General features: G+C 44.0%; 1 protein-coding gene across 1 annotated transcript in view; it reads left to right on the forward strand.

The window, feature by feature from the left end:
- The first annotated feature begins 1,831 nt into the window (after positions 1-1,831).
- Positions 1,832-27,223, forward strand: part of LOC135538462 (copine-5-like) — an 80,617-nt gene continuing 55,225 nt past the window's right edge. Inside the window, exons 1-4 of the mRNA XM_064964354.1 lie at positions 1,832-1,837; positions 5,113-5,216; positions 13,564-13,603; positions 15,678-15,754. Coding sequence (XP_064820426.1) covers positions 1,832-1,837; positions 5,113-5,216; positions 13,564-13,603; positions 15,678-15,754 — 227 coding nt within the window. The remainder of the gene's footprint in view (positions 1,838-5,112; positions 5,217-13,563; positions 13,604-15,677; positions 15,755-27,223) is intronic.

Genomic DNA, 27,223 nt, shown 5'->3' on the forward strand with positions numbered 1-27,223 from the left:
TCACAAAAAAATACAGTTTTATATCTTTGTTTGAAGCCTGAAATGTGGCAAAAGGTCGCAAAGTTCAAGGGGGGCGAATACTTTCGCAAGGCACTGTAGATGAGAAGTGACAGAGCGGCTAAGATGCAATAGATAGAATAGACAGTATAGGTGTGACGATCCTCTTCCTGGAAATGGACCAAAGCGCAGCATGATGAGCGAACATTTTCCTTTTATTTGAAATGAATGTCGCCAACAAAACAAGGAAACGACCGTGAAGCTTAACTTGGGCAATAGTGCCACTAACAAAGATAACTTCTCACAAATGTGAAAGGAAATAAATACTGCCTCAGTGTGATTCCCAATCAGAGACAACGATAGACAGCTGCCTCAGATTAAGAACCACACCCTGCCAAACACAAAGAAATAGAAAACATAGAAATAAAGACTAGAATGCCCACCCACGTCACACCTTGGCCGAACCAAAATAAATAAAAATAAAAGAGAATAAAAACCTCTCTATGGCCAGGGCGTGACAATAGGATACATTATATACATATGAGATGTGTAATGTGAGATATGTAAACATTCTTAAAGTGGCATTATTAAAGTGACTACTCGTGATCCATTTATTAAAGTGGCCAATGATATCAAGTCTGTAGGTAGGCACATGCCTCTCTGTGCTGGTGGTGGCTGTTTATTAACAATCTGATGGCCTTGAGATAGAAGCTGATTTTCAATCTGTCCCAGCTTTGATGCACTTGTACTGACCTCGCCTTCTGGTTGGAAGTGGGGTGAACCGGCAGAGTCTCGGTTGGTTATTGTCCTTGATTAACTTTTTGGCCTTCCTGTGACATCGGGTGTTATAGGTGTCCTGGAGGGCAGGTAGTTTGGTCCCGGTGATGCGTTGTGCAGACCGCACCACCCTCTGGAGAGCCCTGCGCTTGTGGACGGTGCAGTTGCCGTACCAGGCGGTGATACAGCCCGACAGGATGCTCGCGATTGTCTGTGTGCGTGGACCATTTCAGTTTGTGATATGTACACCAAGGAACTTAATTTTCTACCTTCTCCCCTGCTGTCCTGTCGATGTGGATAGGGGGGTGCTCCCTTTGCTGTTTCCTGATGTCCACGATCATCTCTTTTGTTTTGCTGACATTGAGTGAGAGGTTATCAACCTGACTACCTCAATCAGCCTGACTAACCGGTGTCTGTATGTAGCCTCGCTACTTTTATAGCCTCGCTACTGTATATAGCCTCCCTACTGTACATAGCCTGTCTTTTTACTGTAGTTTTATTTCTTTACCTACCTATTGTTCACCTAATACCTTTTTTGCACTATTGGTTAGAGCCTGTATTAAACATTTCACTGTAAGGTCTACACCTGTTGTATTCGGCGCAAGTGACAAATAAACTTTGATTTGATTTATTTTTCTGACACCACACTTCGAGGGCCCTCATCTCCTCCCTGTATGCCATCTCTTCATTGTTGGCAATCAAGCCTACCACTCTTGTGTCGTCTGATGATTGAGCCGGAGGCGTGCATGGCCACGCATTCGTGGGTGAACAGGGAGTACAACAGGGGGCTGAGAACACACCCTTGTGGGGCCCCAGTGTTGAGGAGATCAGCAGAGTGGAGATGTCGTTCCTACCTTCACCACCTGGGGGCGCCCTGTCAGGAAGTGTGGGACCCAGTTGCACAGGGCAGGGGTCAAGACCCAGGGACTCAAGCTTAATGATGAGTTTGGAGGGTACTATGGTGTTGAATGCTGAGCTGTAGTCAATGAAAAGCATTCTTACATAGGTATTCCTCTTGTCCAGATGGGTTAGGGCCCACAGTCATTGGGAGCGGGCCATGTCGGTGGCACTGAATTGTCCTCAAAGCGTGCAAAGAAGTTGTTTAATTTGTCTGGAAGCAAGACGTTGATGTCCGCGACGGGGCTGGTTTTCTTTTTGTAATCCGTGATTGACTGTAAACCCTGCCACATACGTCCGGTGTTTGAGCCGTTGAATTGCAACTCCACTTTGTCTCTATACTGATGCTTTGCTTGTTTGATTGCCTTACGGAGGGAATAACTACACTGTTTGTATTCGGCCGTATTCCCAGTTGCCTTGCCCAGATTAAATGCGGTGGTATGTGCTTTCAGTTTTGCGCGAATGCTGCCATCAATCCACGGTTTCTGGTTAGGGAATGTTTTAATAGTCTCAGTGGGCACAACATCTCCTATACAATTTCTCATGAACTCGCTCACCGAGACAGCATATACGTCAATGATGTTCTCTGAGGCTACCGGAAACATATCCCAGTCCACGTGATCGAAGCAATCTTGAAGCGCGGAATCCAATTGGTCAGGCCAGCATAGGATAGACCTAAGCATGGGTGCTTCCTGTTTTAGTTTCTGCCTATAGGCGGGGAGCAACAAGATGGAGTCATGGTCAGATTTGCCAAAAGGAGGGTGGGGGAGGGCTGTGTATGGATCGCGGAAGTTAGAGTAGTAATGGTTGAGCATGTTACTCGCTTGTGTACTGCAATTGATATGCTAATAGAATTTAGGTAGCCTTGTTCTCAGATTAGCTTTGTTAAAATCCCCAGCTACATTAAATGCAGTCTCAGGATATATGGTTGTTGCATAAAGTCCAGTGATGTTCCTTGACGGCCATTTTGGCATCCTCTTGCGGGGGGATATACACAGCTGTGACGATAACCAAGGAGAATTCTCTTGGGAGATAATACAGTCGGCATTTGATTTTGAGGAATTCTAGGTCAGGTGAACAAAAGGACTTGAGTTCCTGTGTGTTGTTACAATTACACCATGAGTCGTTAATCATGAAACATACACCCCCGCTCTTCTTCTTACCGGAGGGATGTTTATTCCCGTTGCACTGAAAATCCCGTTGGCTGTACTGACTCCAAAGGCATGTCCCCAGCTAGCCATGTTTCCTTGAAACAGACTATGTTACAATCCCGGATATCTCTTTGGAAAGCATCTCTTGTCCTGATATCGTCGACTTTGTTAACTTGGGACTGGACATTAGCGAGTAGTATCCTCGGAAGCGGTGGGTGGTGTGCGCACATCCGTAGCCTCACTAGAAGACCGCTCCGGCACCCTCTCCTCCGGCGGTGTTGTTTTGGGTCGGCCTCTGGAATCAGTTCAAATGCCCTGGGAGGTGCAGACAAAGGATCCGCTATCGGCGCCACATTTTAGTTCACATGCTTTAGTTCACACGCTTTAGTTCATATGCTTTAATTCACATGCTTTACTTCACTTAAGTTCACAGAGACGAGAGGAGAGGAGAGTGGAGGAGAGAGAGTAGAGTAGAGTAGAGTAGAGTAGAGTAGAGTAGAGTGGAGAGGAGAGGAGAGGAGAGGAGAGGAGAGGAGAGGAGAGGAGAGGAGAGGAGAGGAGAGGAGAGGAGAGAGTTCACATGCTTTATTTAATATGCTTTAGTTTCTCTGTTCAGTTGAAAACATTGGCCAATTGTTACTGAGGGGACTATCCTGGTTAAATAAATGACAATGAAATTAAAGTAAACACAGCGACTTTGTTGTGTTTTTCTTTCCCTGTACATACAGGCAAGTGTTTCTGTTGCGTAACGACACCAACAGTTCTCACACTGTGAGGAAGTAGAGTTTCCTCTCTGCGTGATGAAGAGGAAAAAAGAGAGAGACAGTGAGAAGGAGACAGAAATAGAGGGGAGATAGGGAGCAAGAGGGAGAGAGATACAGAGAGAAGGAGACAGAAATAGAGGGGAGATAGGGAGCAAGAGGGAGAGAGATACAGAGAGAAGGAGACAGAAATAGAGGGGAGATAGGGAGCAAGAGGAGAGAGATACAGAGAGAAGGAGACAGAAATAGAGGGGAGATAGGGAGCAAGAGGGAGAGAGATACAGAGAGAAGGAGACAGAAATAGAGGGGAGATAGGGAGCAAGAGGGAGAGAGATACAGAGAGAAGGAGACATAAATAGAGGGGAGATAGGGAGCAAGAGGGAGAGAGATACAGAGAGAAGGAGACAGAAATAGAGGGGAGAGAGAGAGAGTTAATTAATTAATTATCTGGCTGTAATTAAATTCAAAGAGGATAGTTTCCTGTTGCACTTTACAAGACAGATGAGCTAAGAGCTTTGAGCAACCAGCCATTGTAATGTTTTTATATCGTTGTACTTTAAATCGGTGGCAGTGTATCAGCGTTTTGTTACTTGTCGTGTTTTTGTGGACCCCAGGAAGAGTAGCTGCTGCTTATACAAAAGCTAAATGGGGATCCAACTAAACAAACAAACAAAGACAGAGGAGCCGTAGTAGTAGCATCCAGTCAGCCATTACAACACTGATCATTGACCTCCACTAATCAAATACTGTGTTTATCTGCTGCTGGGTCTCTACAAGAGAGGAGAGGATAGAGGAGAGAGAGGAGACAGCAGATGAGAGGGGTGGAGAGAGGAGGGGAGAAGATGAGAGAGAGGAGAAGAAGGAGAGAGGAGAGGATAGAGGAGAGAGGAGAGGATAGAGGTGAGAGGAGAGGATAGAGAGGAGAGGAGACAGCAGATGAGAGGGGTGGAGAAAGGAGAGGAGAAGATGAGAGAAGGGAGAGGAGAGGATAGAGGAGAGAGAGGTTAGGAGACAGCAGATGAGAGGGGTGGAGAGAGGAGAGGAGAAGATGAGAGAAGGGAGAGGAGAGGATAGAGGAGAGAGGTTAGGAGACAGCAGATGAGAGGGGTGGAGAGAGGAGAGGAGAAGATGAGAGAGAGAGAGGAGAAGAAGGAGAGAGGAGATGAGAGAGAGAGGGGAGATAGCAGAGGAGAGGAGAGAGAGAAGAGAAGAAAGAGTAGAAAGGAAAGTGAGGAGAGAGAGGGGAGATAGCAGAGGAAAGGAGAGAGAGAAGAGAAGAAAGAGGAGAGAGGAAAGTGAAGAGAGAGAGGGGAGAGAGGGGAGATAGCAGAGGAGAGAGGCAAGTGAGGAGAGAGAGAAGAGAAGAAAGAGAAGAGAGGAAAGTGAGGAGAGAATAGGAGAGAGAGAGAGAGGAATAAAATTTGGGCTGCTTTCTTACAAACTGCATAAAATATTATGATTATTTTTGTCACAACTCTCTCTCTCCATATCTCTCTTTCCCCCTTCCCTCTCTATCTGTCCTCCTCTAGTTTGGGAGAACGGAGGTGATTGACAACACTCTAAACCCAGACTTTGTCAGGAAGTACATCCTGGACTACTTCTTTGAGGAGAAGCAGAATCTACGCTTTGACGTGTGAGTAGTTATTCTCTTTGATCTGGTCCTCGGAGGACTCACCAGGCAGACAGGTAGGGAGTGTGTGTGAGTTTTTACATGTGATGTGCCGTTTCTTCCCAACCCAACCTTCCTTTCCATCCTCCTATCTCTCCTTGTACCTTCTTTCTCTTTTCCCTTCATCTCTCCCCTACTTCCTCTCTTCCTACTATCCTTCTCTCTCCCATCTTGCCCTCTTTTCTCCCTTTCCTCCACCAACTCTCTCCTGTGTAATAAATAATCAATCGTTATTCTCCTCTGTCTTGATTGCCATGTGTTGTTGAGATTAGGAGGAAGAGAATGATCAATATTTTATATCATGGTTTTATCCTCATACTGCCTGAAGTCCCAGCAGAGTCCCATAATAATTATAGTCCTCCCTCGCTCTCCCTCCTCCATCCTACCTACTATATACTCTTTCCCTCCTCCCTCCTCCATCCTACCTACTATATCCTCTTTCCCTCCCTCCTCCTCCATCCTACCTACTATATCCTCTTTCCCTCCCTCCTCCTCCATCCTACCTACTATATCCTCTTTCCCTCCTCCTCCATCCTACCTACTATATCCTCTTTCCCTCCTACCTCCTCCATCCAACCTACTATATCCTCTTTCCCTCCTCCCTCCTCCATCCTACCTACTATATCCTCTTCCCCTCCTCCTCCATCCATCCTACCTACTATATCCCCTTTCCCGCCTCCATCCTACCTACTATATCCTCTTTCACCCCTCCTCCCACCGCCATCCTTCCTACTATATCCTCTTTCCCTCCTCCCTCCTCCATCCTACCTACTATATCCTCTTTCCCTCCTCCTCCATCCTACCTACTATATCCTCTTTCCCTCCTCCTTCCTCCATCCTACCTACTATATCCTCTTTCCCTCCTCCCTCCTCCATCCTACCTAGTATAACCTCTTTCCCTCCTCTATACTCCGTAACTACCTACTATGTCCACTTTCCATCCTCCTCCCTCCTCCATCCTACCTACTATATCCTCTTTCCCTCCTCCCTCCTCCATCCTACCTACTATATCCTCTTTCCCTCCTCCCTCCTCCATCCTACCTACTATATCCACTTTCCCTCCTCCTCCCTCCTCCATCCTACCTACTATATACTCTTTCCCTCCTCCCTCCTCCATCCTACCTACTATAACCTCTTTCCCTCCTTGATACTCCGTCCTACCTACTATATCCTCTTTCCCTCCTCCTCCCTCCTCCATCCTACCTACTATATCCTCTTTCCCTCCTCCCTCCTCCATCCTACCTACTATATCCTCTATCCCTCCTCCTCCATCCTACCTACTATATCCTCTTTCCCTCCTCCCTCCTCCATCCTACCTACTATATCCTCTTTCCTTCCTCCCTCCTCCGTCCTACCTACTATATCCTCTTTCCCTCCTCCCTCCTCCATCCTACCTACTATATCCACTTTCCCTCCTCCTCCCTCCTCCATCCTACCTACTATATTCTCTTTCCCTCCTCCCTCCTCCATCCTACCTACTATATCCTCTTTCCCTCCTCCCTCCTCCATCCTACCTACTAAATCCTCTGTCCCTCCTCCCTCCTCCATCCTACCTACTATATCCTCTTTCCCTCCTCCCTCCTCCATCCTACCTACTATATCCTCTTTCCCTCCTCCCTCCTCCATCCTACCTACTCTATCCACTTTCCCTCCTCCTCCCTCCTCCATCCTACCTACTATATCCTCTTTCCCTCCTCCCTCCTCCATCCTACCTACTATATCCTCTTTCCCTCCTCCCTCCTCCATCCTACCTACTATATCCTCTTTCCCTCCTCCCTCCTCCATCCTATCTACTATATCCTCTTTCCCTCCTCCTCCTCCATCCATCCTACCTACTATATCCCCTTCCCCGCCTCCATCCTACCTACTATATCCTCTTTCCCTCCTCCTCCCTCCTCCATCCTTCCTACTATATCCTTTTTCACTCCTCCCTCCTCCATCCTACCTACTATATCCTCTTCCCCACTCCCTCCTCCATCTTTCCCTCCTCCTCCATCCTACCTACTATATCCTCTTTCCCTCCTCCTCCATCCTACCTACTATATCCTCTTTCCCTCCTCCTCCATCCTACCTACTATATCCTCTTTCCCTTCTCCTCCATCCTACCTACTATATCCTCTTTCCCTCCTCCCTCCTCCATCCTACCTACTATAACCTCTTTCCCTCCTTGATACTCCGTCCTACCTCCTATATCCACTTTCCATCCTCCTCCCTCCTCCCTCCTCCATCCTACATACTATAACCTCTTTCCCTCCTCCCTCCTCCGTCCTACCTACTATATCCACTTTCCATCCCTCCTCCCTCCTCCATCCTACCTACTATATCCTCTTTCCCTCCTCCCTCCTCCAACCTACCTACTTTATCCTCTTTCCCTCCTCCCTCCTCCGTCCTACCTACTATATCCTCTTTCCCTCCTCCTCCCTCCTCCATCCTACCTACTATATCCTCTTTCCCTCCTCCTCCATCCATCCTACCTACTATATCCCCTTTCCCGCCTCCATCCTACCTACTATATCCTCTTTCCCTCCTCCTCCCTCCTCCATCCTTCTTACTATATCCTCTTTCCTTCCTTCCTCCCTCCTCCATCCTACCTACTATATCCTCTTCCCCCCTCCCTCCTCCATCCTACCTACTATATCCTCTTTCCCTCCTCCTCCATCCTACCTACTATATCCTCTTCCCCACTCCCTCCTCCATCTTTCCCTCCTCTTCCCCACTCCCTCCTCCACCTTTCCCTCCTCCTCCATCCTACCTACTATATCCTCTTTCCCTCCTCCTCCATCCTACCTACTATATCCTCTTTCCCTCCTCCTCCATCCTACCTACTATATCCTCTTTCCCTTCTCCTCCATCCTACCTACTATATCCTCTTTCCCTCCTCCCTCCTCCATCCTACCTACTATAACCTCTTTCCCTCCTTGATACTCCGTCCTACCTCCTATATCCACTTTCCATCCTCCTCCCTCCTCCCTCCTCCATCCTACATACTATAACCTCTTTCCCTCCTCCCTCCTCCGTCCTACCTACTATATCCACTTTCCATCCTCCTCCCTCCTCCATCCTACCTACTATATCCTCTTTCCCTCCTCCCTCCTCCAACCTACCTACTTTATCCTCTTTCCCTCCTCCCTCCTCCGTCCTACCTACTATATCCTCTTTCCCTCCTCCTCCCTCCTCCATCCTACCTACTATATCCTCTTTCCCTCCTCCTCCATCCATCCTACCTACTATATCCCCTTTCCCGCCTCCATCCTACCTACTATATCCTCTTTCCCTCCTCCTCCCTCCTCCATCCTTCTTACTATATCCTCTTTCCTTCCTCCCTCCTCCATCCTACCTACTATATCCTCTTCCCCCCTCCCTCCTCCATCCTACCTACTATATCCTCTTTCCCTCCTCCTCCATCCTACCTACTATATCCTCTTTCCCTCCTCCTCAATCCTACCTACTATATCCTCTTTCCATCCTCCCTCCTCCATCGTACCTACTATATCCTCTTTCCCTCATCCCTCCTCCATCCTACCTCTTTCCCTCCTCCTCCCTCCTCCACCCTACCTACTATATCCTCTTTCCCTCATCCCTCCTCCATCCTACCTTCTATATCCTCTTTCCCTCCTCCATCCTACCTCTTTCCCTCCTCCTCCCTCCTCCACCCTACCTACTATATCCTCTTTCCATCCTCCCTCCTCCATCCTACCTACTATATCCTCTTTCCCTCATCCCTCCTCCATCCTAACTTCTATATCCTCTTTCCCTCCTCCATCCTACCTCTTTCCCTCCTCCTCCCTCCTCCACCCTACCTACTATATCCTCTTTCCATCCTCCCTCCTCCATCCTACCTACTATATCCTCTTTCCCTCATCCCTCCTCCATCCTAACTTCTATATCCTCTTTCCCTCCTCCATCCTACCTCTTTCCCTCCTCCTCCCTCCTCCACCCTACCTACTATATCCTCTTTCCCTCATCCCTCCTCCATCCTACCTTCTATATCCTCTTTCCCTCTTCCATCCTACCTCTTTCCCTCCTCCTCCCTCCTCCACCCTACCTACCATATCCTCTTTCCCTCCTCCCTCCTCCATCCTACCTACTATATCCACTTTCCCTCCTCCATCCTACCTTCTATATCCTCTTTCCCTCCTCTCTCCTCCATCCTACCTACTATATCCACTTTCCCTCCTCCATCATACCTACTACATCCTCTTTCCCTCCTCCCTCCTCCATCCTACCTACTAGAGTGCCTTGCGAAAGTATTCGGCCCCCTTGAACTTTGCGACCTTTTGCCACATTTCAGGCTTCAAACATAAAGATATAAACCTGTATTTTTTTGTGAAGAATCAACAACAAGTGGGACACAATCATGAAGTGGAACGACATTTATTGGATATTTCAAACTTTTTTAACAAATCAAAACCTGAAAAATTGGGCGTGCAAAATTATTCAGCCCCTTTACTGTCAGTGCAGCAAACTCTCTCCAGAAGTTCAGTGAGGATCTCTGAATGATCCAATGTTGACCTAAATGACTAATGATGATAAATACAATCCACCTGTGTGTAATCAAGTCTCCGTATAAATGCACCTGCACTGTGATAGTCTCAGAGGTCCGTTAAAAGCGCAGAGAGCATCATGAAGAACAAGGAACACACCAGGCAGGTCCGAGATACTGTTGTGAAGAAGTTTAAAGCCGGATTTGGATACAAAAAGATTTCCCAAGCTTTAAACATCCCAAGGAGCACTGTGCAAGCGATAATATCGAAATGGAAGGAGTATCAGACCACTGCAAATCTACCAAGACCTGGCCGTCCCTCTAAACTTTCAGCTCATACAAGGAGAAGACTGATCAGAGATGCAGCCAAGAGGCCCATGATCACTCTGGATGAACTGCATAGATCTACAGCTGAGGTGGGAGACTCTGTCCATAGGCCAACAATCAGTCGTATATTGCACAAATCTGGCCTTTATGGAAGAGTGGCAAGAAGAAAGCCATTGCTTAAAGATATCCATAAAAAGTGTTGTTTAAAGTTTGCCACAAGCCACCTAGGAGACACACCAAACATGTGGAAGAAGGTGCTCTGGTCAGATGAAACCAAAATTGAACTTTTTGGCAACAATGCAAAACGTTATGTTTGGCGTAAAAGCAACACAGCTCATCACGCTGAACACACCATCCCCACTGTCAAACATGGTGGTGGCAGCATCATGGTTTGGGCCTGCTTTTCTTCAGCAGGGACAGGGAAGATGGTTAAAATTGATGGGAAGATGGATGGAGCCAAATACAGGACCATTCTGGAAGAAAACCTGATGGAGTCTGCAAAAGACCTGAAACTGGGACGGAGATTTGTCTTCCATCAAGACAATGATCCAAAACATAAAGCAAAATCTACAATGGAATGGTTCAAAAATAAACATATCCAGGTGTTAGAATGGCCAAGTCAAAGTCCAGACCTGAATCCAATCGAGAATCTGTGGAAAGAACTGAAAACTGCTGTTCAAATGCTCTCCATCCAACCTCACTGAGCTCGAGCTGTTTTGCAAGGAGGAATGGGAAAAAATGTCAGTCTCTCGATGTGCAAAACTGATAGAGACATACCCCAAGCGACTTACAGCTGTAATCGCAGGAAAAGGTGGCGCTACAAAGTATTAACTTAAGGGGGCTGAATAATTTTGCACGCCCAATTTTTCAGTTTTTGATTTGTTAAAAAAGTTTGAAATATCCAATAAATGTCGTTCCACTTCATGATTGTGTCCCACTTGTTGTTGATTCTTCACAAAAAAATACAGTTTTATATCTTTATGTTTGAAACCTGAAATGTGGCAAAAGGTCGCAAAGTTCAAGGGGGCCGAATACTTTCGCAAGGCACTGTATATCCACCTTCCCTCCTCCATCCTACCTACCATATCCTCTTTCCCTCCTCCTCCATCCTACCTACTATATCCTCTTTCTCTCCTCCTCCCTCCTCCATCTTACCTACTATATCCTCTTTCCCTCATCCCTCCTCCATCCTACCTACTATATCCTCTTTCTCTCCTCCTCCCTCCTCCATCTTACCTACTATATCCTCTTTCCCTCCTCCTCCATCCTACCTGCTATATCCTCTTTCCCTCCTCCCTCCTCCATCCTACCTACTATATCCTCTTTCCCTCCTCCTCCATCCTACCTTCTATATCCTCTTTCCCTCCTCCCTCCTCCATCCTACCTACTATATCCTCTTTCCCTCCTCCTCCATCCTACCTGCTATATCCTCTTTCCCTCCTCCCTCCTCCATCCTACCTACTATATCCTCTTTCCCTCCTCCTCCATCCTACCTTCTATATCCTCTTTCCCTCCTCCCTTCTCCATCCTACCTACTATATCCTCTTTCCCTCCTCCTCCATCCTACCTACTATATCCTCTTTCCCTCCTCCCTCCTCCATCCTACCTACTATATCCTCTTTCCCTCCCCCTCCGTCCTACCTCCTCTTGCATAACAGCCCCTCTCGTCTTCTTGAAAGGCCCAATCAGAGTGCAGGGCAGAGGTGACACTTTATTAAGAGGCTCTGAGAATGGAGATAATTTCCTTATTCCCTTAACTCCCTCTGTACCTCACCTCAGTGCACGTCAACAAGGGGAAAGAAATGTATAAGAAAATAACTTGTCTGTCTAGCGTTATCTTTTGATTTCCACTGTGTAGAGACAGAGGTCCTAATGGGCTTTAGTAACTAGCTATATTTCCACTGTGTAGAGACAGAGGCCTTCATGGACTTTATGATACTGTAGCTAGCCTCCCTCTGTTCATATCCAGCCTCTGTAGCTCTGTGATCAGCCCTCTGTAGCTCTGTCATCAGTCCTCTGTAGCTCTGTCATCGGTCCTCTGTAGCTCTGTCATCACTCCTCTGTAGCTCTGTCATCAGTCCTCTGTAGCTCTGTCATCACTCCTCTGTAGCTCTGTCATAAGTCCTCTGTAGCTCTGTCATCAGTCCTCTGTAGCTCTGTCATAAGTCCTCTGTATCTCAGTCATCAGTCCTCTGTAGCTCTGTAGCTCTGTCATCAGTCCTCTGTAGCTCTGTCATCAGTCCTCTGTAGCTCTGTCATAAGTCCTCTGTAGCTCTGTCATCAGTCCTCTGTAGCTCTGTCATAAGTCCTCTGTAGCTCTGTCATCAGTCCTCTGTAGCTCTGTCATCGGTCCTCTGTAGCTCAGTCATCACTCCTCTGTAGCTCTGTCATCAGTCCTCTGTATCTCAGTCATCAGTCCTCTGTAGCTCTGTAGCTCTGTCATCAGTCCTCTGTAGTAGCTCTGTCATCAGTCCTCTGTAGCTCTGTCATCAGTCCTCTGTAGCTCTGTCATCAGTCCTCTGTAGCTCTGTCATCAGTCCTCTGTAGCTCTGTCATAAGTCCTCTGTAGCTCTGTCATCAGTCCTCTGTGGCTCTGTAGTTTGTCCTCTGTGGCTCAGTCATCAGTCCTCTGTGGCTCTGTAGTTTGTCCTCTGTAGCTCAGTCATCAGTCCTCTGTAGCTCTGTAGTTTGTCCTCTGTAGCTCAGTCATCAGTCCTCTGTAGCTCTGTCATCAGTCCTCTGTAGCTCTGTCATAAGTCCTCTGTAGCTCTGTCATCAGTCCTCTGTAGCTCTGTCATCAGTCCTCTGTGGCTCAGTCATCAGTCCTCTGTAGCTCTGTCATAAGTCCTCTGTAGCTCTGTCATCAGTCCTCTGTAGCTCTGTCATCAGTCCTCTGTGGCTCAGTCATCAGTCCTCTGTGGCTCTGTAGTTTGTCCTCTGTAGCTCAGTCATCAGTCCTCTGTGGCTCTGTAGTTTGTCCTCTGTAGCTCTGTCATCATTCCTCTGCTGAACGTGTCAGAGGATGTACTCTGACTTAATTTATTTTGGGTCCTTTACATATATAGTAACTCAGTCAGGGAATTGGGGGATGAGGATGGGTGGACAGTGGACGCATTCAAGTTGAATTACTTTTAGCCAAAGTGTATCACCGGCAGCAGCTGCACATTGTTTAAAACGTGATTGTTTCTAAAGTGAATGGGTGAGTGACAGCAGGGGAGTCTTGGACAACAGTGAAAGGAAAATAGACTTCATTCATGAAGTGTAGAAGGATTAAGTGAAATAAGTGGTTTTTACCGGTTAACAATTTGTCATTTCAAGTTAATATAAATTGATTTTGAGTGGCTTTCTGTTTGTCCGAATGTCATTGTATGAGGAATGATATCAAACCACTTTGGTTCTATTTGTTAATGGTCAAACCCCAGCCGGTTTAGACACAAATAGTTCTCTCTCTGGCTCCTGTCAGCTCTTGCCTCTTTAACGTGTGTTTCTTTCTGATTTCAGATACGATATCGATTCCAAAAGTCCAGATCTGGCGAAGCATGTAAGTGAAAAAAGTTATCACCCTGTGCTCATGCCTTATAGTTTTTTACTTTGCAAATCTATCCTCTATGAATGGAAACTTTTGTTTTTAAAATGGGAACTTTTATTTTGAAATGCATTCCATTCCTTATTTTTGTTTTATGCTAATCAAAATCCATGTCGTCGCAAAGCATGAAATAGTGCACCATGGTGCCTTACCTCCCATAGTGTCACAATGTGGCCTTGCTGTCTGTCTGTGCACATTTGTATAATAAATATAACATATTACTTTATGTATTGATAGTGAGGAGCTTTCATAATAATCCAAATGCATATATGTTTTTGTGCGTAGTTATGATTTAATGAAGCACTGTAATTTGTCACACCATTATCAAAGCTTGTCAAACCTGTTTTCCGAACCTCTAGGCATGATTTATTGTACTCCCATGCTATTAGCAATGTACTCACAAGTAATGATGACCAATGGATGGTGCAGTGAAAGGTTTGATAAAAGAAACCCATTGCTCAGACACACACAATTATAATTATATGTGCAGCTAGCAGTTTGCATAATACTAGAATATTCATCATTATTTCCACATTTGTCATGACTATATTTTATTGTTTTGTACTTGCTTTTGTGTTAATAGCTCTCTCCTCTCACACAAAAAACCACTTACCTCTTCATCTCTTTATTTCTCTACCACCCTCTTCTCCACTTCTCTCCCTCTCTCCTGTTTTCTCTTGCCCTTGTTTTGATGATGGTGTTGTATGGTTTGAGTCTTGTGCCTACATGATATGCTCTGTTGTTGTTGTTGTCTATGCTGCTGCCTGGTGTACCCCTCCTCCTCTTCTTCCTCCTCCTCTTCCTCCCTGGAAGCCCTCCGACATTGACGTACGTGTTTGACTCCTCTGACAAACTTTATGCTAATAACAACGCCTATAACAAGGCTTATAACACACTGCTTAGCTCCATCCTAACCTCACCAACTGTCCTTGTTACCCCGTCTCCCCCGTCTCTCCCCTGAACCCCCACTATCCTTCCTCTCCCTCCTTTCTCCCCCATCTCTCCCCTGAACCCCCACTATCCTTCCTCTCCCTCCTTTCTCCCCTGTCTCTCCACTGAACCCCCTCTATCCTCCTTTCTCCCCCGTCTCTCCCCTGAACCCCTCTATCCTCCTTTCTCCCCCGTCTCTCCTCTGAACCTCCTCTATCCTCCTTTCTCCCCGTCTCTCCCCTGAACCCCCTCTATCCTTCCTCTCCCTCCTTTCTCCCCCATCTCTCCCCTGAACCTCCTCTATCCTCCTTTCTCCCCGTCTCTCCCCTGAACCCCCTCTATCCTTCCTCTCCCTCCTTTCTCCCCCGTCTCTCCTCTGAACCTCCTCTATCCTCCTTTCTCCCCGTCTCTCCCCTGAACCCCCTCTATACTTCCTCTCCCTCCTTTCTCCCCCGTCTCTCCCCTGAACCCTCTCTATCCTCCTTTCTCCCCGTCTCTCCCCTGAACCCCCTCTATCCTTCCTCTCCCTCCTTTCTCCCCCGTCTCTCCTCTGAACCCCCTATCCTCCTTTCTCCCCGTCTCTCCCCTGAACCCCTCTATCCTTCCTCTCCCTCCTTTCTCCCCCATCTCTCCCTGAAATCCTCCTTTCTCCCCTCTCTCCCCTGAATCTATACTTCCTCTCCCTCCTTTCTCCCCGTCTCTCCCCTGAACCCCCTCTATCCTTCCTCTCCCTCCTTTCTCCCCATCTCTCCCCTGAACCCCCTCTATCCTTCCTCTCCCTCCTTTCTCCCCCATCTCTCCCCTGAACCTCCTCTATCCTTCCTCTCCCTCCTTTCTCCTCCGTCTCTCCCCTGAACCCCTCTATCCTCCTTTCTCCCCCGTCTCTCCTCTGAACCTCCTCTATCCTCCTTTCTCCCCCATCTCTCCCCTGAACCTCCTCTATCCTTCCTCTCCCTCCTTCCTCCCCCGTCTCTCCCCTGAACCCCCTCTATCCTCCTTTCCCCCCGTCTCTCCCTGCTCACTGTTTCCCCATTAACACCCCCTTCCCCGTCACGCCTCACTCCTCCATCTTTCCCGCCTCCCCCTGTCTCTCCAGCAGGACTTCTTGGGGCAGGTGTTCTGTACTCTGGGAGAGATCGTAGGATCCCCCGCCAGTCGACTGGAGAAACCCCTGGGGTGAGTAGTGCTGCCCTTGGTTGATTGGTTGATTGGTTGATTGGTTGATTGATTGGTTGGCCTGTGTGTGTGAGTAGAATTGGTCTTAAACTGAGACTATGACGTTACCACGAGCATCACAATGAACCACAGAAGTTGCAGATGAACAAGATGCAAGATGATGCACTCACAGTGGATTTGAGCACGTACATGGCTGTGCTTCAATCTGCTACAGTGTGATAGCTATGAGACCAAAAGAAAAGAGAAGTTTAACCTCGCAATTAGTCTTTTTTATTATAATATATTTTCTTAGGGGGTGGATCAGCTTTAATATTGAGGATAGTTTGTTGCTTCCATCAATGTAATTGTCTGCATCATTTCCAATCCCCCATATATTTTGGGGGTAAATACTATTTTTCTGAGTTTGATTCTATTTGTAACTGTGCTATTTCACAAAAGTTCAGAACTTATATACATTTCACAGACCCCGTATGTTTTACCTTGGTTATCTTGTTATTAGTCCCACCCTTCAGCTCCATTCAACCCCTCCCATCTGTCTCTCAACACCATCCATTTTGGATTTCTATTTGCCATATATTTTTCAACTGTGCTGTGCTCCTTCACAAACGTACGGAACCTTTCTATTCTCATAGCTTCTACAGATTGTAAATTAAAGATAAACATGTTTGCTAAAATAATTATTATATTGATTGGTTGATTGGCTATGGCTTTTCAAATCACCCAGTATTGCTGCCTGCAGTGTTAGTTCTGGGTAAATGTTACAATTCTTCAGCCATTCCTGGACCTGTGACCAAAAACGAGCTACATATGGACAATACCAAAATAAATGATCTAATGACTCTGCCTCCTCACAGCAGAATCTGCAGAGCTGGGAAGATTTTATCCCCCATATATATACTATTCTATTGGTTGAAAGAATTTTGTATAATAATTTAAATAAAAAAATTATACGTTTTGAATCCTGCGTTGTTTTGCATGTCAATTCATGAACCATGTGCCATGGAATCGGTACACAACTCCACCAGTTCTATTTATGATATCATTCACCACAATTATACCTTTTTTTAAATTGAAAAATATGTTGTTTTTTATCAGTTCTTATATTTGAGTTTAACCATAATATTTGTTGAATTATTTGTTGTGTTTTCAGGTGGATTAAACTTCAATTGCAACCAACTTTCTAAGGCTTGTTTAAAAAATCTTGATATTGTAACGTGATTCGTCTTCCTCTGACAAGGAGTATGAAGGATCGGACCAATATGCAGCGTGGTACGTGTCCATGTTGAATTTATTAACACGGAACACAACAACAAAATAACAAGGAGAACGAACGAAAACGAAACAGTTCTGTCTGGTGAAGACGCAGAGACAGAAAACAATCACCTACAACTAAAATGGGGAAAACAGGCTGCCTAAGTATGATTCTCAATCAGAGACAACGAACCACACCTGCCTCTGATTGAGAACCATACCAGGCCAAACACATAAACACAACATAGAAAAAAGAACAGACTATCCACCCCAACTCACGACCTGACCAAACTAACACAAAAACATAATAAAGGAACTAAGGTCAGAACGTGACAGATATTTTGGAGATAATTTCGTTTTCAAATAACCGAAAGTGAGCAGGTGTAATCTGAATAAAGGGGAAAAGGCCTTTCTTGAACACGGGGTGAAACATTCTTGCTAATTTACTAGAGAACCATTTTGGATTAAAGTATAACTTTTGTATGACTGATGCCTTTAGTGAGAGATCTAAGGCTTTCATATTTAATCATTTCTGCCCTCTGAATTCATATTCATTATATAAATAGGCCCTTTCAATTTAGTCTGGCTTGCCGTTCCAAATAAAATGTTATATTTTTTGCTCATATATTTTAAAATGCAAATAGGTCAACTGTGATATGACTAAAGAGTTAATCAGGGTGATTTCTCCACAAAATAGACAGGTGTTTTCCTTTCCATGGTAGCAAGATCTTATCTGTTTTTGCTTACTTTCTATAAAAATGTATTGGAGTGAGATCATTTCTTTCTTTGGGGACATGTATACCGAGTATGTCCACATCCCTGTCAACCCATTTTATTGGTAGACTATACGGTAATGCAAAAGTTGAATTTATTCATGATCCAATACCTAATATAGTACACTTATCATAATTTGCTTTTAATCCAGAGAGGTTAGAACAGGTATCTAGATCCTCCATGAGGCTGTGGATTTAATAGAAAACATGAATCAATGATAAACATTAATATCAAATAAGGTTTGTTATACTTCCACTGGTATGCCATCCAACCGTGGAGTTTTCCCAGCCTTAAAGGCTTTCATTGCATCAAGATGTTCCTCCCCTGAGTCTTTCTGTACAGATGTTCATTTTACATTATTAATAGAGAAAAAATCCATACAATGATCTTCGGTTAGTGGAGATGGAGGAGACTGAAACAAAAACATATTCTTCAAAGTACATTACTTCCTCCCTCAAAACATTGTTCGGCGAATCACGCGTGACTCCATCATCTGTAACAAGTTTCAGGAAAACAAATTGTTGGCGTTTCCATGTTGAAGATTGAAAAATAATTTGGTGCATTTTCCCCCATTTTACGTCCAGTTCACTTTATTTTAATAATATATTACACTGAATCTTTTTTGAATAAGTTTTTTGTTTTTCCTCTAACTTACTCTATGGTAGTTTTTATTGCTATCTATCTGTTCTGTTTGTCCTTTTATGTCCTTTGTTAGTATGGACTCTTTTGACCTAAATTTCTTTTGTTTTATTGACGAGTACTGAATTGCATGGCCTCTAAAGGCACATTTAAAAGTGTCCCATACAATAAGGGGATCTGCTGTACTTATGTTATGTCATAAAAAGTCAGTTATACATTCTTCTGTCCTAGTTAAAAACAAGTTGTCATCCATTAGGCTTTGATTACATTTCCAATATCCTCGCCCACGTGGAAATTCTGTAAGAGTAATATACATGCCAATTATGTGACTGCATTCTGTTCCCTATCAACATTCTTTTTTAAAAACTTTCTCAGCCAGAGAGAATGACATAAGAAAGTAATCAAGACGACTAGCTCGCGGTTAGTCTTAGCAGAAATCAGCCCGATATCGCTGTTTACTTGGTGTTTCACTGACTCTACCTTTAACTAACCCCTGGTTCTGTTCTACTAGCATACCACGTAGTCTTAGAATGAAACACTGCATGTATATTTAGTATGCATGGCCACCATTATATTGCATCGCCATCCCAGTGGCTCTTAGAGAGAGTTCCCTAACAACCAACCACTTGGGTCAATCAACAGTAACACTGAAACAGGAAATGGCATTTTACTCCGACTCAAGAGCTGAAATGTGTTCTGTCATGGAGCCAAATTGTACTCGCACCAGTTGCCGTGTGCTTGACTTTCTCCACGTGGCCCACTAGATCATGAAAAGCACCATTGACTCTCCTGTCCTCACACAGGGCTCTCGATATATGAGGCTGTGCATTGGAACGTAACACAGGCAGCCGCCGCTTTCATTGGCTTCCATGTGTTCTAGGGTGTGTCCCAAATTGCGCAATTCCCTATACTGTACCTATTCCCTATATACTGCACTACTTGTGCACAATAAAGGGCATGGGAGGCAATTTGGGACAATGCCTTAGACTCTAGCTGTGGGATGGTGATAAATATGTCTGTCGTCTATAGCCATCTGTGGAGTTCTTGATGTGTTCAGATTAGACTGGTGTGCGTTGATGGCGCTAGTAATTGAACAGGACCGGGGGCTTCCTGTGCGTGTGTGTCTGCCTGCCTGCCGTAACGCTGTTACTGTCATTAGGGAAGCAATCTGCCATGCAGAGACACCCTCTAATAGAGACGCACTGTTAACATGAGAGACAGACAGAGAGACACTGTCAACATGAGAGACAGACAGAGAGACACCATCTAATAGACACACTGTCAACATGAGAGACAGACAGAGAGACACCATCTAATAGACACACTGTCAACATGAGAGACAGACAGAGAGACACCCTCTTCTCATAGACGGCACCAGCAACGCACTGCAGAGCTAGGTCATTAGCACCAGCAACGCACTGCAGAGCTAGGTTATTAGTAGCTACTACAGGTTATTAGTAGCTACTCCAGGTTATTATAGCTACAACAGGTTATTAGTAGCTACTACAGGTTATTAGTAGCTACTACAGGTTATTAGTAGCTATTGCAGGTTATCAGTAGCTACTACAGGTTATTAGTAGCTACTACAGGTTATTATAACTACTACAGTTTATTAGTAGCTACTACAGGTTATTATAGCTACAACAGGTTATTAGTAGCTACTACAGGTTATTAGTAGCTGCTACAGGTTATTAGTAGCTACTACAGGTTATTATAGCTACTACAGGTTATTAGTAGCTACTACAGGTTATTAGTAGCTGCTACAGGTTATTAGTAGCTACTAAAGGTTAATATAGCTACTACAGTTTGTTAGTAGCTACTACAGGTTATTAGTAGCTACTACAGTTTATTATAGCTACTACAGGTTATTAGTAGCTACTACAGGTTATTAGTAGCTACTACAGGTTATTAGTAGCTACTACAGTTTATTATAGCTACTACAGGTTATTAGTAGCTACTACAGGTTATTAGTAGCTACTACAGGTTATTATAGCTACTACAGGTTATTAGTAGCTACTAAAGGTTAATATAGCTACTACAGTTTGTTAGTAGCTACTACAGGTTATTAGTAGCTACTACAGTTTATTATAGCTACTACAGGTTATTAGTAGCTACTACAGGTTATTAGTAGCTACTACAGGTTATTAGTAGCTACTACAGGTTATTAGTAGCTACTACAGGTTATTAGTAGCTACTACAGGTTATTAGTAGCTACTACAGGTTATTATAGCTACTACAGGTTATTTTCGATCTGTGTTGTTCTATCAGTTTTTCCATTGTTATTTGAACCTCAGTTTAGTTTCAGTTAGTTTTCAGACCTGATGTGCTAGTTTTTATTTAGTTTCTGTTGTTTAAAAACAAATGTATTTTTTAAATTTTTGTTTCAATATCATTTAGTTTCAGTTTTAGTTTTAGTAGTAGGGACAGAAAGCATGCATGGGATGCTTGGAGCCATTTGTGTAATTTTGGACAGAGCAGACATTTCCGTATATTTTTGTTAGCTGTGTGTGTGACCTAACTCCACCAGTCCTATTTATATCATTTACAAAGATTATACCATGTTGTTGTTTTTTAATCAATTAGTATATTTGAGTTAAACTATTTGTTGCTATATTTGTTCTGTATTTTCTGGTGGATGAAATAAAAATTGCAACCAAACTTTCTATGGCTTGTTTTAAAACGTGACAGATATTTTGGAGATGATTTCATTTTCAAATAACCGAAAGTGGTCAGTTGTAGTCTGAATAAAGGGGAAAAGGCCCTTCTTGAACACGCGGTTAGCCATTCTTACTAATCTGCTAGAGAACCAGTTGGGATTTAAGTATAGCTTTGATATGACTGAAGCCTTTAGTGAGAGGTCTAATGCTTTAACCCACTGTCACAATTTTCTGTATGCGAAAGAGAGTCAGACCAAAATGCGGCGTGGCGATTGCGATCCGTGTTTAATGAAAACTAAGTAAACACGAATCAAATACAAAAAAACAATAAACGATACACGAAAAGCGAAACAGCCTAATACTGGTGCTAAGTAACACAGACAGAACAAGGACAATCACCCACATAACCCAACACCAAACAGGCTACCTAAATATGGTTCCCAATCAGAGACAATGACTAACACCTGCCTCTGATTGAGAACCATATCAGGCCAAACACAGAAACAGACAAACTAGACACACAACATAGAATGCCCACTCAGATCACACCCTGACCAACCAAACATAGAAACATACAAAGCAAACTATGGTCAGGGTGTGACACCCACTGTTCCTAGGCTATCATTGAAAATAAGAGTTTGGTCTTAACTGACTTGCCTAGTAAAATAAAGGTACATTTTTAAAATAAATATTCATTATTAAAGACTCACATACTTTATTTTAATTTCAAGCACTTAATGTCTATGATGTACTAGGTGCTTGGTTAAAGAACAATGTTAAAACAACAATAGGGTCACTTGATCCCGTCTTACTGCAGCTCTCAGCCCTACTTACCTCAGCTCTCTGCCCTACTTACCTCAGCTCTCTGCCCTACTTACTGCAACTCTCAGCCCTACTTACCCCAGCTCTCTGCCCTACTTACTGCAACTCTCAGCCCTACTTACCCCAGCTCTCTGCCCTACTTACCTCAGCTCTCTGCCCTACTTACTGCAGCTCTCAGCCCTACTTACCTCAGCTCTCTGCCCTACTTACTGCAGCTCTCTGCCCTACTTACCTCAGCTCTTTGCCCTACTTACCCCAGCTCTCAGCCCTACTTACCTCAGCTCTCAGCCCTACTTACCTCAGCTCTCTGCCCTACTTACTGCAGCTCTCTGCCCTACTTACCTCAGCTCTTTGCCCTACTTACCTCAGCTCTCAGCCCTACTTACCTCAGCTCTCTGCCCTACTTACCTCAGCTCTCTGCCCTACTTACTGCAGCTCTCAGCCCTACTTACCTCAGCTCTCTCCCCTACTTACCTCAGCTCTCTGCCCTACTTACTGCAGCTCTCAGCCCTACTTACCTCAGCTCTGCCCTACTTAATGAAGCTCTCTGCCACACTTACTGCAGCTCTCTGCCCTACTTACTGCAGTTCTCTGCCCACTTACTGCAGCTCTCTGCCCTACTTACTGCAGTTCTCTGCCCACTTACTGCAGCTCTCTGCCCTACTTACTGCAGCTCTCAGCCCTACTTACTGCAGCTCTCTGCCCACTTACTGCAGTTCTCTGCCCACTTACTGTAGCTCTCTGCCCTACTTTCTACAGCTCTCAGCCCTACTTACTGCAGCTCTCTGCCCACTTACTGCAGTTCTCTGCCCACTTACTGCGGCTCTCTGCCCTACTTTCTACAGCTCTCAGACCTACTTTCTACAGCTCTCAGCCCTACTTTCTACAGCTCTCAGCCCTACTTTCTACAGCTCTCAGCCCTACTTACTGCAGTTCTCTGCCCACTTACTGCGGCTCTCAGCCCTACTTTCTACAGCTCTCTGCCCTACTTTCTACAGCTCTCTACCACACTTACTGCAGAACCACTGACCTATATTTTTTACTTGACTATTGTTCCTGGTGTTATCCCTAAGATCTGGAAAGCGGCACATGTCCTCCCCTTATATTAATGAGCAGATCCTTCTGTCCAATTTCCAAATTAGTTGGAAATTGTTTTTGAATCCCTGGCCAACTGTCAGCTAAGAACTTTTTAACTTCTCACTCTATTCTTAATGTGCACCAGTCTGGTTTCAGAACCGGACGTAGCACCATTCCAGCTGCTATGTTTGTTTTAGATTGTGTTAAATTGCTTAGATCATAAACATTGTTCTGCCTTGTTTCTAGACATTTCCAAGGCCTTTGACACTGTTGACCAGAATTATCTGTCAGAGAGGACACAATGTGTGATTTCTGATGGTCTTAAGTTTAATTTCCTGGATATCACAATAGGTGTACCACAGGGGTCAATATTGGGACCTGTCCTGTTTACTATTTTTTATTGATATTTTTTAAAATTTGTAAATTTTAAATTGTATTTATTTTGACCCCCTTTTTCTCCCAATATCAATTATGATCTTGTATCATTGCTGCAACTCCCTAATGGGCTCGGGAGAGGCAAAGATTGAGTCATGCGTCCTCCAAAACATGACCCGCCAAACCGCGCTCATTAACAAGGAAGCCAGCCACACCAATGTGTTGGAGGAAACACTGTTCAACTGGCGACCGAAGTCAGCCTGCAGGTGCCTGGCACGCCACAAGGAGTTGCTAGTGCACGATGAGCCAATTAAAGCCCCCCCCAGCCAAACTCTCCCCTATGCCATTGTCAAATCAAATCAAATTTTATTTAATCACATACACATGTTGTTAGCAAAAATATTTCAGTTGGGCTACACATTTATTCACTGGATGGTTCTCCCATCGATCGGGTTCCTGCCTATAAATATTTGGGCATTTGGGCATTTGGATTGAAAAAGATTAAAAAGATGTCATGTTTAAAAAACCATACAGATGAGGTAGTTAAAAAGCTATGAGTTTAACAGTGTGGTAGAGCTGCAAAATGTTGCAGTTGCTATACAGTAAAACTGGGCTGCCAGTGGACAATGTTGTGTTTAAAACAGTGTGGTAGTGCTTAATGCCAGTGGACATTACTGTGTTAAATACATGTTTGTTCTCAGTGAATTCTGGCAAAATTCTGTGTTTGCAGTGAGCCTTGGGCTGCCAGTGGACAGTGTGGTAGTGCTGTGTTGCAGTGTGCCCGGGCTGGGCTGCCAGTGGACAGTGTGGTAGTGTTGTGGTTCTGTGTTGCAGTGAGCCCGGACTGGGCTGACAGTGGTAACACTGTGGACAGTGTTGTGGTTCTGTGTTGCAGTGAGCCCGGGCTGGGCTGACAGTGGACAGTGTTGGGCATGGTGTTTGGGTATTTACCAGTATGTTGTTTACCAAAACCATTATGGTGTTTACCAGTATGGTGTTTACCAGTATGTTGTTTACCAGTATTATGTTACCAGTATGGTGTTTACCAGTACTATGTTACCAGTATGGTGTTTACCAGTATGTTGTTTACCAGTATGTTGTTTACCAGTATTATGTTTACTAGTGTGATGTTTACCAGTATGGTGTTTACCAGTATGTTGTTTACCAGTATGTTGTTTACCAGTATGGGGTTTACCAGTATTATGTTACCAGTATTATGTTACCAGTATGGTGCGGTATGGTGTTTACCAGTATGTTGTTTACCAGTATGTTGTTTACCAGTATTATGTTTACCAGTATGTTGTTTGTATGGTGTTTACTAGTACTATGTTACCAGTATTAGCCAGTATGGTGTTTACTGGGCTGCCAGTGGACAGTGGTGTTTGTAGTGCTGTGTTACCAGTATGAGTTTACCAGTATGGGCTGGGCTATGCCAGTATTATGTTTACAGTGTGGTAGTGCTATGTTGTATGGTGTTTACTAGCTATGTTACCAGTATTATGTTTACCAGTATGGTGTTTACTAGCTATGTTACCAGTATGTGACAGTATGGTGGTATGTTACCAGTATGGTGTGTTACCAGTATGTTGTTTACCAGTATGGTGTTTACTAGTACTATGTTACCAGTATTATGTTTACCAGTATGGTGTTTACTAGTACTATGTTACCAGTATGGTGTTTACCAGTATGGTGTTTACTAGTACTATGTTACCAGTATGGTGTTTACTAGTACTATGTTACCAGTATGTTGTTTACCAGTATGGTGTTTACCAGTACTATGTTACCAGTATGGTGGTATGTTACCAGTATTATGTTACAGTATGGTGGACATGGTGTTTACCAGTATGGTGTTTCTGTGTTTACCAGTATTATGTTTACCAGTACTATGTTACCAGTATGGTGTTTACCAGTATGGTGTTTAAAGGTATGTTGTTTACCAGTAGTGTTTACCAGTATGTGTTTACCAGTATGTTGTTTACCAGTATGGTGTTTACCAGTATGGTGTTTACCAGTATTATGTTTACCAGTATGGTGTTTACCAGTATGGTGTTTACCAGTATTATGTTTACCAGTACTATGTTACCAGTATGGTGTTTACCAGTATGGTGTTTAAAGGTATGTTGTTTACCAGTATGTTGTTTACCAGTATGGTGTTTACCAGTATGTTGTTTACCAGTATGTTGTTTACCAGTATGGTGTTTACTAGTACTATGTTACCAGTATTATGTTTACCAGTATGTTGTTTACCAGTATGGTGTTTACTAGTACTATGTTACCAGTATTATATTACCAGTATTATGTTACCAGTATGTTGTTTACTAGTATGGTGTTTAAAGGTATGATGTTTACCAGTATGTTGTTTACCAGTATGGTGTTTACTAGTATGTTGTTTACCAGTATGGTGTTTATGTTTACCAGTATGGTGTTTACCAGTATGGTGTTTATGTTTACCAGTATGGTGTTTACCAGTATGGTGTTTACATTACATTTAAGTCATTTATGTTTACCAGTATGGTGAATTCACCTTTGACATCCAGTGGAACAGCCACTTTACAATGTTTACCATGAGACCAGGCAGCCATCATGTTTACCAGGAACGTATGAAGTGTTTACCAGTGAACGTATGTTTGCAGTGCAAAATGTTTACAGCAAAGACCTTGTGAAGATGCTGGAGGAAATGTATATATATTGTTTACATAAGAAATGCAAAGAAGAAGCCACTGCTCCAAAACCACCAGTATGGTTTGTTAGTACTATGTTACCAGTATTATGTTTACCAGTATGTTGTTTACCAGTATGGTGTTTAAAGGTATGTTGTTTACCAGTATGTTGTTTACCAGTATGGTGTTTACCAGTATGTTGTTTACCAGTATGTTGTTTACCAGTATGGTGTTTACTAGTATGTTGTTTACCAGTATGGTGTTTACTAGTATGGTGTTTAAAGGTATGATGTTTACCAGTATGGTGTTTACTAGTATGTTGTTTACCAGTATGGTGTTACCAGAAGGGTGTTACCAGTATGGGGTTTACCAGTAAGGTGTTTACCAGTATGGGGTTTACCAGAAGGGTGTTACCAGTATGGTGTTTACTAGTATGGTGTTTACCAGTATGATGTTTACCAGTATGGTGTTTACTAGTATGGTGTTTACCAGTATGATGTTTACCAGTATGGTGTTTACTAGTATGGTGTTTACCAGTATGTTGTTTACCAGTATGGTGTTTACTAGTATGGTGTTTAAAGGTATGATGTTTACCAGTATGGTGTTTACTAGTATGTTGTTTACCAGTATGGTGTTACCAGAAGGGTGTTACCAGTATGGGGTTTACCAGTATGGTGTTTACCAGTAAGGTGTTTACCAGTATGGGGTTTACCAGAAGGGTGTTACCAGTATGGTGTTTACTAGTATGGTGTTTACCAGTATGGTGTTTACCAGTATGGTGTTTAAAGGTATGTTTACCAGAATGGTGTTTACCAGTATGGTGTTTACCAGTATGGTGTTTAAAGGTATGATGTTTACCAGAATGGTGTTTACCAGAATGGTGTTTACCAGTATGGGGTTTACCAGAAGGGTGTTACCAGTATGGTGTTTACCAGTATGTTGTTTACCAGAATGGTGTTTACCAGAATGGTGTTTACCAGTATGGTGTTTACCAGAATGGTGTTTACCAGTATGTTGTTTATCATTATGCCTCAAAGACAGACAGGGGGGGCAGGGGGTGTGTGTGTGTGTGTGTGTGTGTCGATAGCGGTGTGTGGGTGGGTAGCGGTGTGTGTGTGTGTGTGCGTGGGTAGCAGTGTGTGTGTGTGTGTGTGTGTGTGTGTGTAGGTAGCGGTGTGTATGTGTGTGTAGGTAGCGGTGTGTGTGTGTTTATA

The sequence above is a fragment of the Oncorhynchus masou genome, unplaced genomic scaffold (genome assembly GCF_036934945.1).
Source record: "Oncorhynchus masou masou isolate Uvic2021 unplaced genomic scaffold, UVic_Omas_1.1 unplaced_scaffold_969, whole genome shotgun sequence".
NCBI classification, from domain to species: domain Eukaryota; kingdom Metazoa; phylum Chordata; class Actinopteri; order Salmoniformes; family Salmonidae; genus Oncorhynchus; species Oncorhynchus masou.